Source organism: Melozone crissalis, unplaced genomic scaffold (assembly GCF_028551555.1).
Source record: "Melozone crissalis strain CALT ecotype California unplaced genomic scaffold, PUWL_Pcris_2 ptg000016l_1, whole genome shotgun sequence".
NCBI lineage: Eukaryota > Metazoa > Chordata > Aves > Passeriformes > Passerellidae > Melozone > Melozone crissalis.
Window position 1 is genome coordinate 5,624,806 of NW_026535794.1, and position 16,381 is coordinate 5,641,186.

A 16,381-nucleotide genomic window follows, 5' to 3' on the forward strand; every position below is an offset into this window, starting at 1 on the left:
CCTTTCCTGTGGGTCCCCATCCATCTGTGGGGTCCAGACATTTTCCAGGGATCAAGTCTACTTGTGGGTCCCAAAACATTGTGGGGTTCAAAGCCCCTGTGATTCCCAAATCTCTTTTGGGATCTGAGCTTTGCTTGTGAGTCCCTTGTTCGCCCCAAGCCCTTTGAAAAAGCCACATCCATTCTGGGCCTGTGCGTCCCAAATCCCAAGCAGATATCCAAGCCATTTGTGGGATCCGAATCCCTTTCAGAGCCCAAGCCTACTTGTGGGTCCCAAATTCCCTGTAGGACTCAAATCTGTTTGGAGTCCAACCCTTGTGTGGGTCACCAGATCTCTGCACGGCTCAAACCCCCAGTGGGACCCAAACGTGTGTCAGGGTCCAGGCTTTGCCTGTGGGTACCCAATCTTTCATAGGCTCCAAAGCCCTTGAAGCACCCAAACCCTTTTTGGGGTTCACACCTGCTTCAGGTTCCCAAGCCCCCTGTGGTATTTAAATGCATTCTGGAGTCCAGGTTGTGCCTGTGGCTCCCAAATAACTTTTGCAGGGACTCAAACCCTCTGAAAGGTCCAAATCCCTTTCAGGTTCCAAGCCTGCCTGGGGGTCCCTGGCCACCTGTGGTGCCTGAATCCATTTTGGGGATTAATTTGCCATGTAGGTGTTCAACTCTTTGTAAGACCCAAAGCCCCTGTGGTACCCAAATTGGTTTTGGAGTCCAGGCTTTCCCCGTGGATTCACAACCCTTTGTGGGCTCTGAAGCAGCCAACACCCTCTTGCTTTGGGGTCCCCAGACTCCTGTATGCCCAAATGTGTTTTGGGGCCCATGCTGTGCCTGTGGTTTCCCAGCTCCTTGTGGGACACAGCTTCTCTGAGGGACTCAAATCCATTTTGGGGCTCCCAGCACCCCATGACCACTTGGGGGTCTAAGCAGTACCTGTGACTTTCCAACCCCTTGTAATATAGACACCCCTCTTTGAGACCTAAATCCATTTGAGTTCTCACTTGGGGTCCCCCAGCCCTCACACCCACTTTGGGGTCCATGCTGTGCCTGTGGCTCCCCAACCCCTCGTGGGACACAGCTTCACCATGGAACCCAAATCCATTTTGGGATCCCCATCCTTCTGTGCTACTCACACCCACTTTGGGGTCCAACCTGTTCCTGTGGCTCCCCAACCCCTTGTGGGACACAGCTTCCCCAAATCCATTTTGGAGTCCCCATCCCTCTGTGCTACTCAGACCCACTTTGAGGTCCAACCTGTCCCTGCAGCTCCTCAACCTCTTGTGGGACACAGCTTCCCCATGGAACCCAAATCCATTTTGGGGTCCCCATCCCTCCGTGCTACTCAGACCCACTGTGGGGTCCAACCTGTCCCTGTGGCTCCTCAACCTCTTGTGGGACACAGCTCCCCTGTGGGACCCGCAGCGGCCCCGAGGGATGCGGGGCGATGCGGAGCAGTGCGGAGAGATGCGGGGCGGTGCGGAGGGGATTCGGAGCGGTGGGAGGGGATGCGGGGCGGTTCGGAGCGGTGCGGGGCGGTGCGGGGAGATGCGGGGCGGTGCCTCCCGCCGCTCCTGACTCAGCGCCCCGCCCGGCGGGGGCAGGAAGCCGGGCGGGCCGGCCGGCCCCGCTCCTGTCACCGCCTGCGTCAGAGCCCGGAGTTTTCCACTGACGGAAAAGGGCAGCGCGGGGCGGCGCAGCCCGGCCCGGCCCCGGCAGCGGAGCGGGAGGCGCCGCGCCAGGCACCGCCGCTGCAGCCGGAGCCGCCACCGCCGCCGCAGGTAGGGACCGGGCGGGCAGCGGCGCCGGGATGGGGATGGGATGGGGATGGGGGAGCCGGCGTGGGCGGCGAGGGGGAGGCTCTCGTTCTCGCGTTTTACCACCGGCGGCTGCGGCTGCGGGGTCCGCTCGGTGCCTGCCCAGCGCGGGGCTCGGCCGCCGGTTCCCGGCTCGGAGCCGTCCCGCCCGCTGTGCCGGGGTCGCTGCCGGTGCCCGCCGCTCGCTGCCGGCGGTCGCGCCGCCCCGGCGCCGTCTGGCCGCGCTGCCGTGCCCGGCGGGGCTGCGGCTGGGGCTGAGCCGCCGGCGAGCTCCGGGAGCCGCCGGGGCAGCGGGACCGCGTTCCTCCCTCGGGGGAAGGGCTGCGGGCTTGCTGCGCCCCCGAGCCGGCCCCCCGCACTCTGCCCTACGGACACCCGAGCGGCTTGATGATATTTATTAGGAGTAGCGCAGAGTTCCCTTCTCACCCCGGCCCCGGTAAGTCCAGGCTCCGCTCCATCCCCGCGGTTCCAATTTTTTGATGTTGAGAGAAAGGTTGGGGAGGGGGTTGGGGGGAGCCTTGCCGGCTCGCTCTTCCCCAAATGCGCCCGGCTGGGGATGCTTTCCCGTCGCTACAGCAACACCTACCGACGGGCGCACGGAGGGACGGACGGGCGGACAGACGGAGCGGGGCACCCCCCACACCCCCCGCCGCCTCCCGAAATAAGGCATCGCGGCTTTTACAGCCCACCTGAAAAAAAGGAGGGAAAAAATAAAATAAAAAAAGGACACCCAGTCTCCCGCCCACGAGTTCTAAGTTTTCTCAGGTTTTTATAATTTTTTTTTTTTTTGCCTGCTCCCCCCCTCTCCCTCCTCTACCCCCGGCATCCTCAAAAGTGTCTGTCACCTCCGAGTTACATAATGTCGCTGTAGGAAGAGGCTGACACACAGGGACAGCCCTTTCCTAAAGCAGCTCAGCCTCGCTAACGCCTGGAATGCCAACGCCTGGGTGGGATGGATGGATGGAGGGATGGATGGAGGGAGGGAAAACCCTCGCCGCCGTTTACAAACCTCGAAGTCACAGAATGAGGGAATCCTTTAGGGCTGGAAAAGCCCTCTAAAATCCCCGAGTCCAACCCTTAACCCAGCACTGCCAGGTTAAGTCTTATCATCTGTTATCAGCAATTGATCGCCAATTATTAATTGATTTTATGACTTTATGTTTTCGTGAAAATGGTTTTAGTTTTGCTCTGCTGAGCAGTTTGCAGAGGTGGCCCGTCAAGGTGTGTGTGTGGGGAGGGAGGTGAGGTTATTTTCAGGATGGTTGGGTTTGTTCTCCTCCCGGAGAGGCTCCGCAGCTCCCGGCAAAGGCTTTAATAATTCAGCGCAGGAAATGCGTGCGTATATATAGCAGGGAAGGTAACGCACAGCGTGTACCTACAGGAGGACAAATATGGAAACCTGGTGTGAATTATTCATGAGGTGTGATCAAATAGAGGATTTTCCTAGACAAAGCACACTTCGCTGTTTTCCTGTTTGTTACAGCACAATCTGCGCCGAGTACATCCGAACCTCCTTTCATTTTGGGCCAGATAACCTTTAATGTATTTGCTGAAATCTCTTATTTACCTTTCAAGCTGTCAGCAAGAAGTAAGGGCTTGGTAGAAAAATATGACAAGCCTTTTTTTTTTTTTTTTTTTTTTCTTTTTCTTTTATTTTTTTTTTCTTTGTGGCCTTCCAAAAATTAGGAGCTGGAGTAAACACTTGTGCTGCTCCTTCCGGGGAAGGTGTTTTGCCTGCTCAGCCTCTGACAGGAGCACAAACTCGTGGTGCTACGGACTGATTCATGCTCCCACTCCGCAGCACGACGTACTTTGGGTTTTGCTGTTGCATAGTAGGCAGAGGCTATTTTTAACCGGAGCAAGGTTATGAAACCTTAGACCCAGCTGGGTGAAAATAATCTGGTCTGAACTGGAAAGCACGGCTTTATGTGACTGGGAACACGCGTGGGACTGTCCCCTGGAGGCTCCTGGTGGGATGATCCCGCTCCCCTCGGCTCCAGCCAGCCCCGAAATTGGGAAGTGCTGTCATCGGGAGGCTGTCACGGCGGCACAGGGGAAACCACTTAAGTAAATATGCGAAGAATTAAAATAGTTAAATGATTGAGCAATGAATCAGTGCTGATAGCGTGGCGATTATTCAATAACCCCGAGGTGTTGCTGGGCTCACCGCTGCTGTTAGACATCAGATTTCTGGGATTGCAGAGCGGCAGGCTCAGCTCCGCAGCGCTTTTTTGGGGGGATTCTCACACCGAGATCTCTTTAGAGCCCACAAGAAACGGCGGCGTGCAAACAAACACCAACCCCGGCGACTGCTCCACCAGCTGCCCTCGCAGCCCTACCTGGCTGAAATATGCGGTGGTGCTTTTTAAACTAATATTTAGTCCTGCTAGACCTGCACAGCCACTGCGGCTCCGGGGGAGGGAGCGGAGCCGCTCTGACTCACGGCTCAGCGCGGTCCTGAGCTCGCTCCCAGCGTCCCGGTGTGCCGGGAACGCTCCATCCACCCCTCGCTGTGTGCTGGAACAAATCCACTGTGCCCTCCTGGCATGCAGAATCCCACTTTGTCTCCCTGAGGTTTAAAGTCAGCAAACCAGCTCAAAAAGTCACCGGAGAACAAATGGTTTTAGCTCAGCGCTGTGCTGAGTTTTGGGGGGTCAGAGGGATTGTTTCTTTGATCGCTTGGCAAAGAAACTTTGCTTGAAATAACTCATGCACAGATCGGGATCCTTCCATCCTTTAGGATGCTCCGCCAACCAAGCCCCCCCCAAAATCAGAAATATTCTTGCTCCTGGGTGTTCTGCAATGCCACGGGAATTGTGGCACAAGCAAAGGCAGCTGCTGCAGTCGCTGTGAGGAGTTTCCTTTGCTTTGCTTGTGCTGCTGCTTCAAAGCACATCTACAGCCCCAAAACACAGCTCTGAAACATCTCCTCCTCCTCCCAATTCTGCCCAAAGCCTCTTTGTGCAGTCTCCTGGAGACTGGACACTGGTAGGGGTTTTTTAGTTGCCTTCCTCTGCACTTGGCTAAACAAATGCCAAACCTTCTTAAATCTAAATTACTCGAAATATTTACTGTTGAGACGTCGTCCAAGAGGAGGATAGTTAAAACATTAATTCCTTGCATTCCAGTGTATTAAGGCTTTACCCTGCAACTTGTTGGGTGCCAGAAATGGGACTTTGCAGATTGGGTTCCCTTCCCCCCCCAACTGGACTGCCCCCTCCTATTCCCCCCCACCCAAACTTTAATGCTTTAAAAAAAAAAAAAAAAAAAAAGAAAAAAAAAAAAAAGGAGGGAGAGAGAAAGAAAGGAATGCACATCTGGGCTAAATATTTGTTAGAAAGTATTCCCAGGATAGTGGGAGTTCTGGTGCCAGAGAGGAATTCCTGCGGGTTTGATCCATTGCATTATGTACTTGTTCCAAAAGCTGTTTTCAGTAAAATAGATGAGTAAGAAGTCTTAGCCAAGAACAGAATGTCTTTTTTGGCAACTGAAAGGAAGATAGGATTATTTTATTTCAGGTTATGTAAAAAAAAAAAAAAAAAAAAAAGAAAAAGAGAGAGAGAGAGAAGGTGGTAAAATCCTGCACTCTGTGGTGCCTGCAGAGATTTGCAATGGCAAACTCAGATACAGATATTTATTTTTTCCATGCTGCTGTGGACATTTTTGGGACTTGCTTTTAAGACACTGCTGGTTCCTTGCAAAATTACTGCAATTAAAATATCCTCATTGTGTCTGAATGGGCCTTGGGGCTTTTTTGGCTGAGTGACCAGTGGCCTTGGTGACATGGCTTTAAAGGCAGCATCCAAATTGCTGGTGTGAATTCTGTCTCCACATGCCAGGGCGAGGAGGGGAGCAGAGGATCACCCTGGCTTTGACAGTAAAATGCCCATCTGGAGGATTTTTTGGGGTAGGGTAGAAACAGACACTGATGGGTGAAGCTCCACTACGTCTCTCCTGAGAAGGATTTGAAAATTTGGCTTGGAAAACATCACAGCCATAAATCAGCAATGAGGGGGAAGGTGTAACAGGAGAAAATCACTATATTTTGGCTGGTGGGCAGCAGGTTCACCAGCTTTTTCCCATTAGCTGGGAATCCTGTTTGCACAACACCTCCTTTGCATTAACAAAACAATAGGTGTCTTGAAGAAGACAGCGTGCCAAAAGTGTTTTTTTTTCCCCTATCCATTTGGCTCATTCTCATAGATGGGGAGCTGCACAAACCTCCCTTCATCCTCCTGGCTGGTGATAGTATTTAAAAAATAAATAAATAGAATTGCACCATCTTATGCGCAGCTTGCCTTGGCTCTGGCTTGGTGTTTGTGTTAGCTGGGTTCTCTGGCTGTTGGAGAGCGCTCTGGTTTCCCTCTGGGGTTGGTCTGGGGGGATGTGGTGCAGCCTCTGGTGGGAAAGGTGACCTGAGCATCAGGGCTGCTGCGTCCTTGGTCCAGCCCTGGGAGTTATCCCTGTCTCAGCAGCATGGCCTTGGCTGCTCCAGCAGCCTTTGGTGTCTCCCACGAGACTTGGATGTGGTCAGCATCGCATCTCTGAGGGTGTTTGCTCTTGGAAATGTGTCCTACAGGCATTCTAGGGTTCCTCCCTCCCTTGGCTATAGTGGCATCCCTCACTGTCATCCCTCACTGTCCTGTGGAGCATTCTCTCTGCAGCAGGAGCTGATGCTCTTCCAAGCCGCATGTGGGATATTTTTTTTACAAAGTTTTTGCCCATTCCAAGTGTGGACAGTGGGGTCTGCAGACCTCTGCAGACAAAAAGCAGCCCAGGCCATGGATTTTGAGAATTTCTTTGCTCCTGATTATTTCCTAAAGAGAGAGAGCAGGAGGCACATGCACAAAAATAAAGCAAATAAAATTTTGTTATTCGCTGTTTTGCGGCCACCTGCGAGCTCAGCTTTGCCACGGAGCAGGCAGCAAAGGGGTTAATCCAGGTGTTGGGTAGGACATGTGCTGCTGGGGCTGGAGGGTGGCCAAATCCACCTTCTCTGCATCTATTTTGGATTAGGGCCAAAAAAACAACAACCCCTCTGTGGCAAAACCACCTGCAGCTCCAGGTCTGTTGAGGAGGAGGAGGAGGAGGAGGAGGAGGAGGAGGGATGGAGGGATCCCTTCTCCCCAGGTTCAGGGGGACGGGCTGGCCCTGTAAGCACAGCCAATGATTAACTCCTCCAGGCCAGGGAAGTGCTCCAGCCAGGGACTTTTGTGGCCTGTAAGGTGACTATTGTCTCCTGGGAAGCTGGTGGTAAACATAATTAGGGAGGGTTGGTGCAGGGCTTGGAAGGAACTGTGTGCTCCTGTCCTGCAACGTGATACTGCTTGGGGCTGTCAGGACACTGAAAATCCCATGGTGGGGAGGTTCTGCCACTGGTGTCGTGTCTGTGCTGTCAGAAGGGCAGGTTTAGAGCTTTTTTGTTTTGTTTTTTTCTTTTTCAGAGACTTAACTTCAGACATGCAAAGCGGGGTGAGAAAGTGTTTGGGTTGCAAAGAATGGAGAAGTTTCCTGTGGTGGGAGGGGACGTGGACTGGGTGTCTGGCACCCCTGTATCTGCACTGCCACCATCCCAGGGCTGTCTGCTGTCCCAGGTTATCCAAATTCTAGGGATGCTTTAGCTTTTGTGTATTATGGGGTGGCTGGTAGCATCCCACATAGCTGGGGCTCTCCCCTCCTTGCTGGAAGGAGTTCCTGGGCTGGGGCTGCATCCCTGCAATGTGATTGTGTCTTACATGGTGGGATGGGGTCAGAGCAAGCCACCCCTCAGGCAGCAGCTCTCAGCTCTGGGGATGGCTCACTGGCTCCCAAATGAGCTTCTGCAGGAGCAGGGGGAGCTGGGCTGGTGTTGCCAGAGTCTCAAAGGTGGAATGATCCACCATCAATGCATCCCAGGCTGAGTGGGTGCTAATGTCCATTAGAATCATAAAATATCCTGAATTGAAGGGGCCTACAAAGATCATCAAGTCCCAGCTCCTGGCCATACACAGGACCACCCCAAGAATCCCACCCTGTGCCTGAGAGCATTGCCCAAACTTACTGTAGGCAAAGGCTTTCATGTTTTCTTTTTATGTCTCCCGAATTTGCACAAACTTTATAAAAGCAAAGTTTAAAAGATGCAACACAGTTATTTTTGGCTTTCTTTTATTTTATTTTTTTTTCCTTTAAGATGAGCAGGGGCAAAGCATGCAGGAAATTTAGGAATCTAGGCAAGTACAGAGCTCCTTTGTTTTTAATTAGCTGCATTGTTTTTAATTGCTTCTATGCTTGATACATAACCCAGCCTAAACAAGAATAGCTTATTGAATGGGGGACTGACTATGAAAGGCACCGTGAGGAGAAGGGCTGTTCTTCACAGTTGATATATTTGTATTTCAGTGCTTCATTTAATAAGTCTGTTTCCCCGGGGGGCTGTAGCAAGTAAATCATGCCAACAGATTGTTTTCTGCAAACTGGCTTATTTTTGTAATTAGCAAGACGTTAAAGCTGTAACTGCATAGAAAGCGATTTGGGTGAGGAGTGAACATAAAAGAATTAGTAAGCAAAATGTAATACTTACTGTTTGATGACATTTGTGTTGATTGGATTGTTTTCTGGACAGTTTGTTGTCTGGGATAGTTTATTCTGCAGTGTTGTGGAAATGGGAGAGAAATTCACAGGTGTGCACAGCGAGTGTAGTGAGATGAGGTGGTTTAGGGGCAGCACTTTTTGGGAATCACATCTGCATGGCCAAGTGGATCTGATGGGGAAGCCTTGCTGGGGGTTACAGCTGTCCTGCTCATCACTAGAAACTGCTAAAATTTCCCTGGCTTCATGTTGGCTTTTTTTCCTTTGTTTTCCAGTTATATGACAAAAACGGCGTCACCATGAGCGGAGTATTGAAAAGGAAGTATGAAGAGCTGGGAGATGACAGCACCTACTGCTCCTCCTCCTCCTGCTCCCCCCTGTCCTCCTCAGCATCCTCAGGCTGGGACACTGATGAGGAGAATTCCCGGGGAGAGCCCAAGCCCAGCTCTGCCTTAATGTCCAGCTTCACCCGTGAGTAGCTCTGGCTTTCCCAGGGTCAGCCATGCCTCTGCATGGGATTTTTGTAGGGTGGTGGTGGCTCATCATCTCACAGAGACCCCCTTGGGGCACACCTTTATGGCTGGAAGTAGTTGTGGCACCTGCTCCTTGCTGTGACACTGGTTTTTAATCATCCATCCATCTCACAGTGGTCTTCCTCAGCCCTTCCTTCCAGTATTTATTATTCCTCTGGAATATTTTTGTTAAAGTCCAGGTTTGCAGGAATAGAAACCCAAGGATGGGTGTGCACAAAGGCATGTGGGTGCCTCCAAGCCTGTGCTGCAGGACCATCCCACCATCCCTCAATTCCTTGTCAAGCTGTTTCACAGGCAAAACCTAATCAGACAGTGAAGGCCTGTAACGCTCTTTTTAAAAAATGATTAACCAGTAACGTAATTACCATTTCAGAACTTGTTTCCTACGTAAATTGGGTACTTTGCCAAAGAACATGACACGTTTGACATTGCCTGAGCTGCTAGTACAGATAAAAGCTATTTTGTTTTCCCAGCAATGTAAGTTTTGAGAGCTTTTAGGAAAACACACAGAAGGGAGAGTTGTAAAGCCCTTTATCTGCCGTGTGAAGGGAAAAATAAAAAGTACAATAGAAGAACATCTTCATGGAGGAGAAATAGTCCAACCTAGTAAATTATACTGAACACCCACTGTATGTAGCAGTTAAGGTCCACTTAGCAGACATACACAAACATGCAGTGGTCTGAAAAGGCTTTAGAAGTCTTGTAATAATAAAGAGTCTCATTCTTGCTTGTCTTCCCAGGTTTTGTGACAAAACAATGAACTTTTTGTACTCTCTGGCTCAATTGGAAAAGGGTCAGGAATGGGAAAACAATTTCAGAGGAGGGGTGCAGGGAGAGGGAAGCAAATGCCAAAGTGCAGCAGCTCGGCCGATAGATGATCGTGGTGGTTAACTTGCCTTCTGATAAAGAGCTCGTGTTTTAGGAGATTGAGTCAAGGTTATTGTGAAAATGCAACTCGCAGTGCAGAGATATGATCAGAGTGACTGCAGGGCCCAGTGTGCACCCCCAGCTATTGAGCAGAAGCTGCTGACACAGCTGGGTGAACACTTCTTTTTTATCTTTTTTTTTTTGTTTTCACATGAAACCGAAACACTGTATTTTGGCAAGCGAGACCTGTGAAATGTGGGTGCATTTAACTGTCCAGTCTTGCACTTTCACAGCCTTTGGGGCCCACCAAACCAGCTGAGCCCCTCGGGTTGTTGCAGAATTTTCCTTGGATCCCACTGCAGGGCTGCTTGTGGCTCTGCCTCCCAAAGAGCAGGGCTTGATCCCAGCTCTGCAGCACTCACCCACCCTTTCTGGGTTATTTTTTTCCAACCAAAGCACCCCTGCACTAGCAGAGAATGGGACCAGAAATGCCTCCCCAGCACAGATTTGGGTGTAGCTGGCTGTTGTTCCTGCCCCACTCACGGGGCTGTGCCTGGCTTTGCTTTCTTGGCAGGCCACACTCGTGGAAACTCACTGACTCTGAACCTGCCCTGACTGATTATTCCCCCTGCATCTTCTGTGTTTGCATGTGCAGCTGTGCAGGGCCAGGTATCTCTGGAGAGGCTCTGCTCTAAGTGATGTGTAGCATGTTTCAGCAGTTTAAGATAAACCAGAGTCATGTATTGCCGTGTTTACCCAGGGATCACCTGCACAAAGATTAACATCTTTGCAGCTGCTCTCAAATGAGTCTCTTGAGAATAAACCACAGATTCAGAGTTCCTCCCAGTGGATGGTGAGAGGAAGTACCAGAAAAAACAGCAATTTGGGCTGTTTTCTGCCCTGCCACAGAAGCTGGAGCCTTGAAGCACCAGGAATAGCAATGCCCTGGCATCCCAGGAGCAGACCAGGGGCTCCTGAGCATGGGGCAGAGTGGATTTAGAGAGGCAGATGTGTAGGATGGCTGGTTGCTTGTTCATTATGCGCTGCCACACGTGAAGAATAAGCAAATGGATGTTCCTGGGGGAAGTCAAGCAGGAAGGAGAAGCAGCAGCCACCTTGTAGGGTGAATCTCATCAGTGACTCTGATGCAGCAAGGCTTGGCTTAGCTTCCTCTCCATCCTCATCCCACCTCTGAAGTGTTAGCTCCTAAAACACCACCAAGCAATGTTGTAGCTTTGTCCCAGTGTTTTTCTGTTGAGAGAGTAATTACAAATCCTGCCTGTTTGCAATATTTCTATTCCATCTGCAGCATGGCTTAGTGCTTTTTCTTTTTTTCAATTCTCCCTTTTTAGCCACGTCAATCCTGAAGAAATCCAAGCGACTAAAGAAGAACAATGTGGAGTTTGACCGGGTCACTGTGTTTTACTTCCCACGCTGCCAGGGCTTCACGAGCGTGCCCAGCCGTGGGGGCTGCACCCTGGGCATGGTCAGCAAGCACAGCTCCTCCCGCCAGTTCACGCTGGCAGAGTTTTCAAAGGAGCAGGAGAACGTCCGTCGGGGCAAGCTCGAAGAGAAATTAAAAGAGGAGAAGTTGGAAGCGTTGAAATGGAAAGTGAGTGAGGAGCGTGGGGCTGGGTTGGTGGGGAGCTGGTGGATGCTGTTGGTTAATTGGCCAGTTTTTAGTAAGAGCCTCTGAGACCTGAGAACATCAGTCTTTAACTCTCAGTCTGGGTCTCCAAAAAACACAGGCTCCAATGGGGGACTTTCATTTAGTTCTCCACCTTTGAAAAGTGAAAAGCCACAGAAGACATTTTTGCTCTTTTGGTGGTACCTCTCTGTCCAGGGATGCACTTGAGACTCTTCTTGGTGTCTCCCAAAGTCTTTTCATTTCTGGTTTAGATACTTGATATCCCAGTCAGAAAGACCAGTCAGGTCTTGACTTAGATGTTGATCCTGAGGTTGGCCACCATGGGGAAGAATTCATCCCTTCCTTATTTCCCCTCAGCTGCGGGCTCCAATGGTTCTGAGTCCCAAACTAACGCTTTGTCCATGTTCTGCCCTCAGCTGACCATGAACGGCACCAAGGAGTCAGAGGAGGCCAACCAGCTCACCATTGAGGACATCTCCGACGACGACATCGACGTCAGCAACGTGGACCTGGAGGATGGCTTCTTCCTGCAGCCCTACCCCGCCAAGAAGAGGCGGGCGCTGCTGAAGGCCGTGGGCGTGAAGAAGATCGACAAGGAGGAGAAGCGGGAGCTGCACAACATCCGCCTGTCCCGGGAGGACTGCGGCTGCGACTGCCGCGAGGTCTGCGACCCCGAGACCTGCAGCTGCAGCTTGGCAGGCATTAAATGTCAGGTACAGCCTCACCCCCGGGCATTGAGGGATGCTGGGTGTTAGAGCAGGGGGATGTGAGCAAGAAGAAACTTACTTTTGCTCCCTTATGTCTCCTTTTGGACCGTTTTGTTTTGCTTTTTGGTTTTGGAATCTTTGGACAGGGCTGGGGCAGCCTGTAAATCCATCTGCTTCCACCTCCCCTTGGAGGTGAGGAAAGCTCTTGGAGCATCCCTCAGGCTGCAAGGCAGGCACTGCTTGGAAAGATTCTCTTTCCAAATCACACACTCAGCCATCCCCACGCTGCAATGAGAACGTTTCTGCTTTACGTTCCCATGAGATCCATACCTGCTCGATCTCCTGTTGGGCCACGTGGGAATGTCTGCAAGGAAGAGCGCCTTGCTCCTCACACGAGGCTGCACTTTCTCCCTCTCCCCCAGGTTTTATTTTTAATTCCTTTTTCTTCTGGTGTGTGTCACAAATCCCAGCGCGCTCAGGCGAACGTGGGAGTGTCAGCTGAGCGTCAGCCCACAGCGGAGCTGTGCAGGCCACCTGCACTGTGGGATAATCCCCCTCTATTCAATTAGGGAGTTATATTTTTCAGGGTATTTTTTGCAGGTGCCTGCCCAGCTGTATTTAGGGAGCCTCATTCCCTATTCTGGGCGCTGCTTTCTCCCTCGCTGCCGTGTTTGGAAGCTGGGGGTGGCGGAGGTGGGTGCGCACACATGGGTGCTCCATGTGTGTGTCACAGCCCCCCTCTAGTGGCGGCTGCAGATCAGATAGTGAAATCATTAAATAGCAATAAAGAAAAAACTCACTTTTGCTCCCTTATGTCTGCTTTTGCACCTTTTTGTTTTTGGAATCTTTTTTCTTCACTTGTACTGAAATCCAGCTTTTTATGACACCTCTTCAAAAGAGCAGGGTGGTTTTCTTTTTTTTTTTCTTCCTGCTTTTAAACCCCTCAGTTACTTGGTTTCTCAGGGCAGACGAGTCACGGGCAGTTTTGGTTTTATGCCACTGGGTTCAATTCTAACCCTCCCCTTCTGTTTCTCCCTGTTGCCAGATGGATCACACCTCCTTCCCCTGCGGCTGCACCAAGGACGGCTGCGGCAACACCGAGGGCAGGATCGAGTTCAACCAGGCCCGCGTGCAGACGCATTTCATCCACACCATCATGAAGCTGGAGCTGGAGAAGCAGCAGCAGCAGAGCAGCGAGAAGGTGGCGGAGGCCGAGCCCCCTTTCCGGGAGCGGCTCCCTGCGCTGGGATGCGCGGCAGGGAAGGGCTCGCTGGAGGAGCGCGCGGTGCCGCTGGCGCCTGCCTTCCAGTTCAGCCCCGACCTGGAGGCCCTGGGGGAGAACAGCTGCAGCAGTGACATGACAGACTCCTCCATCTCCTCCCACCCCAGCGAGGACCTGGAGGAGCCCTACGAGAGCCTCCCCTCCGACAAATCCCAGTCGGACGTGGACGACGACGGCTTGGCGCGCATCCTCCACTTCAACGACTCGGACGCTGAGGAGGAGAGCAGGCGTGGCCAGGATGACCTCGGCTGCTTCCATCCCACCGACTTCTTCATCGAGGACCACAGCAGCGAGGCCAAGTCCGTCCCTGGCCACTTGTCCCACCTGTCGGAGTGCCTGGATGAGAATGCCAACCAGGACAGCGGGGGTTTGCTGGAGGATGCAGCCCACGGGAGGTGCGATGGGCTGTCCTGCTGCGCCCCCTCCTCCACTGAGCCCTGCTCCAAGAGCTACGCCGACCTCAGCCTTTCCTCTGATTCCTTGGATTTCTTCCAGTCCTTCTCGGACTATAACTTGGGACCCCTTTACAACTCCTTAAAGGAGTATGAGAACCTGGATAACTTCTCAGCATTACAGTTTCAGTTGCCTAATTTCCCTGGCTTCCCGCAAGCCGGAGATCAGGGCTCCTGTTTCTTGGAGTCCCTCATTGGTTTGTCCGAATCCGTCCCTGAAACCCCAGCCCCTTTCACAGACAATCAACTTTTGGAGGATGCCATCAAGTCATCACTTATGGAGACAGTGAAGGTGTGAAACACTGATGTGGCTCAGGCAAGGACTGATGCCAAAAGGAAAACGGAGGAACAGTTGGACAGGCAAACTTTCACTGAAAGGATGGTGTGCTACTCAAATCTAAGGAGGAAAAAACAGCAACAGCAGAAGACTTTCTAAGCAAATTAACTATTTTTGGTCTTTATACAACGTGGACGTTTTGACATACTGCAGCTACAATCAGTTCTCTCGCTGTTTGTGCAAAAATTTCTAAACTTTCATGACGGGGTGGGGAAGGGAGGGAGGGAGAAAGACTTTCACATGAGAATTTCCTTGTGTTTTGTACGAAAAGACCTGTTGAGAAAAACTCCTCGCTAACGTTGCCAGTCGTCCATACAGCCCCTTCTAGAAATGTTTCAGTGTTGCAGGAACTTTTTAGGGCAACTTTTTGATGCTGTATTTATTGTGAAAATTTGTGGTTTGCGTAAGAGTGGGCCCAACACACTCTTACGTTTAAATCTGACGAGGTTTACAGAAGAGATCCATACACTATATACATAATCATTCTTCATCTATTTATTGCAAATTCCAGAATTTAACTAGCCACTGAAGCTTGAACTAGCATGAAACCTTATTTAAATTGGTAATACCTCAGATGTATTATGTGTACAATCATATTTTTTTGCATAATATATCTGTATTTATTTATTTTCTACCTGTAGTACGTGAATAGCACTGTGGTTTGTCGATGACCTGGAAGGGCAATAAGGTCTTCAAGAGGAAGATGACCCTGGTTTTTCTGAGTCTGAATGATGTTGGTCTTCACTTCACATTTCTAAAAACACTGAACAGAAGTGGTGTGGGAGGGGAGGGACAAGGGAAGAGTTTGCGCAACATCCCTTGCTTTCTCCCAGCCTTGTCGTAGACATGAGAATGGTGTTTGGTCTCCATAATGTCACTGTGGAGAGCAAAGCAAGCAAAACCTTCAACTATTTAAGGAGTAACATTAATACTAGCACGAAACAAAACCCAGCCCCTTTTTGTAAATTATTTTATAATTTATTTAATATCCTAGGGATTTGGCCATGAGATCTTTCCCCATCAGTTATGGTGCCTGAATATGCAGAGGAACTGTCAGCAGCGGTGGGGAGGTGGAACCATAAGGACCTTGGCAGCCCTCATGGGGGGCTTTGGGAGAGCAAAGCCAAAACAGCAGCAGTGCTCAAGCTCCTCAGCAAGTGCTCCTTAGGACTCCCCAGCACCGAGGATGTCGCAGCTCCAAAATCCAGTGGGTCACACTGATTGTACTATATTTTTATATAGGTGAATCAAGTAATTCAAGCAAAACAGATGGATATGAAATTTTTTGGGTTATTTGTCCTGTGAGTACAGTTTTTGAAGACCTGAAGACCAAGCTGGAAAACTGAAGGCTTTTGGTTTTTAAAATGAGAGAAACCTTTGTGTTTAGGAAGGATGCTGGAGGCTGCCTTGGCCTTTTGTTATTTAAGTCAGTCTGAGAGCATTGACACTGTTTGGCCACGAGGCGTAACTGGACAAAAAAAATCTGTGCATCAGTGATACACTAAGTGCCTACACCAGTGGTATGGAAAAAGCAAAACGGATTTAAAACCTACTGGCTTTAAATTCCCCCTTGGAAAATTTGGTGATGGGAGCGATTCCTGGCATTACCAGCACAGGAGGAGGAGACAGTTCTGGTGTCCCCAGCTCTGCCCTGGGAGCAGCTGGAGGGAACTTCTGGGGGTGCAGAGACACACAGACAAGGGAACCAACCCCGACACACGGATTTGAGGATTTTTCCATTGGCCGAACTGTTTCTATCCCCGACCACAGGGATGGTGCTCTTGGATACCTGCTCTTCGACAGGTGCCTTGCTGCAAACCTGCCGGCAATTTAGGAAACTTCTGGCGTATGAAATGTGGGTTGCTTGGGGTTTTTTTTTAAAAAAATCCTTATTATTGCTATTTAATTGTACATCTTCTCTGGTATTGAGCCGGTCAACTTGGAAGTGGAGCTGACCCCCATGGCCACAAGCGGGTCCTGAGCCCGTGCTCGCCGCCGCTTCCTCCCGCAAGGCGACTGTAGGAATACTACTGGCAGATGGAGGATTTCCTGGATATATCTATTATTATTATTATAATTATTATTATTGTTATTATTATTATAATTATTACTATTTTTATTATTATTTTTCATTGTCGTCATTGGTTCTTTAGACTGAAAAATCCCCTTTCCAGT

General features: G+C 50.6%; 1 protein-coding gene across 3 annotated transcripts; it reads left to right on the forward strand.

Moving 5' to 3' along the window:
• The first annotated feature begins 1,697 nt into the window (after positions 1-1,697).
• On the forward strand, positions 1,698-14,928 carry CSRNP1 (cysteine and serine rich nuclear protein 1). Of its 3 annotated transcripts, none has more exons than XM_054274187.1 (5): positions 1,698-1,777; positions 8,656-8,851; positions 11,133-11,392; positions 11,845-12,141; positions 13,181-14,928. In XM_054274187.1, the coding sequence occupies exons 2-5, from the start codon at positions 8,680-8,682 to the stop codon at positions 14,165-14,167; spliced, it is 1,716 nt and encodes a 571-aa protein (XP_054130162.1). In that variant the 5' UTR covers positions 1,698-1,777; positions 8,656-8,679; the 3' UTR covers positions 14,168-14,928. The 3 variants fall into 3 exon arrangements, with proteins under 3 accessions (XP_054130162.1, XP_054130164.1, XP_054130163.1); XM_054274189.1 differs by lacking the exon at positions 1,698-1,777 and adding an exon at positions 2,839-2,908; XM_054274188.1 differs by lacking the exon at positions 1,698-1,777 and adding an exon at positions 3,538-3,880.
• The last annotated feature ends 1,453 nt before the right edge of the window (positions 14,929-16,381 follow it).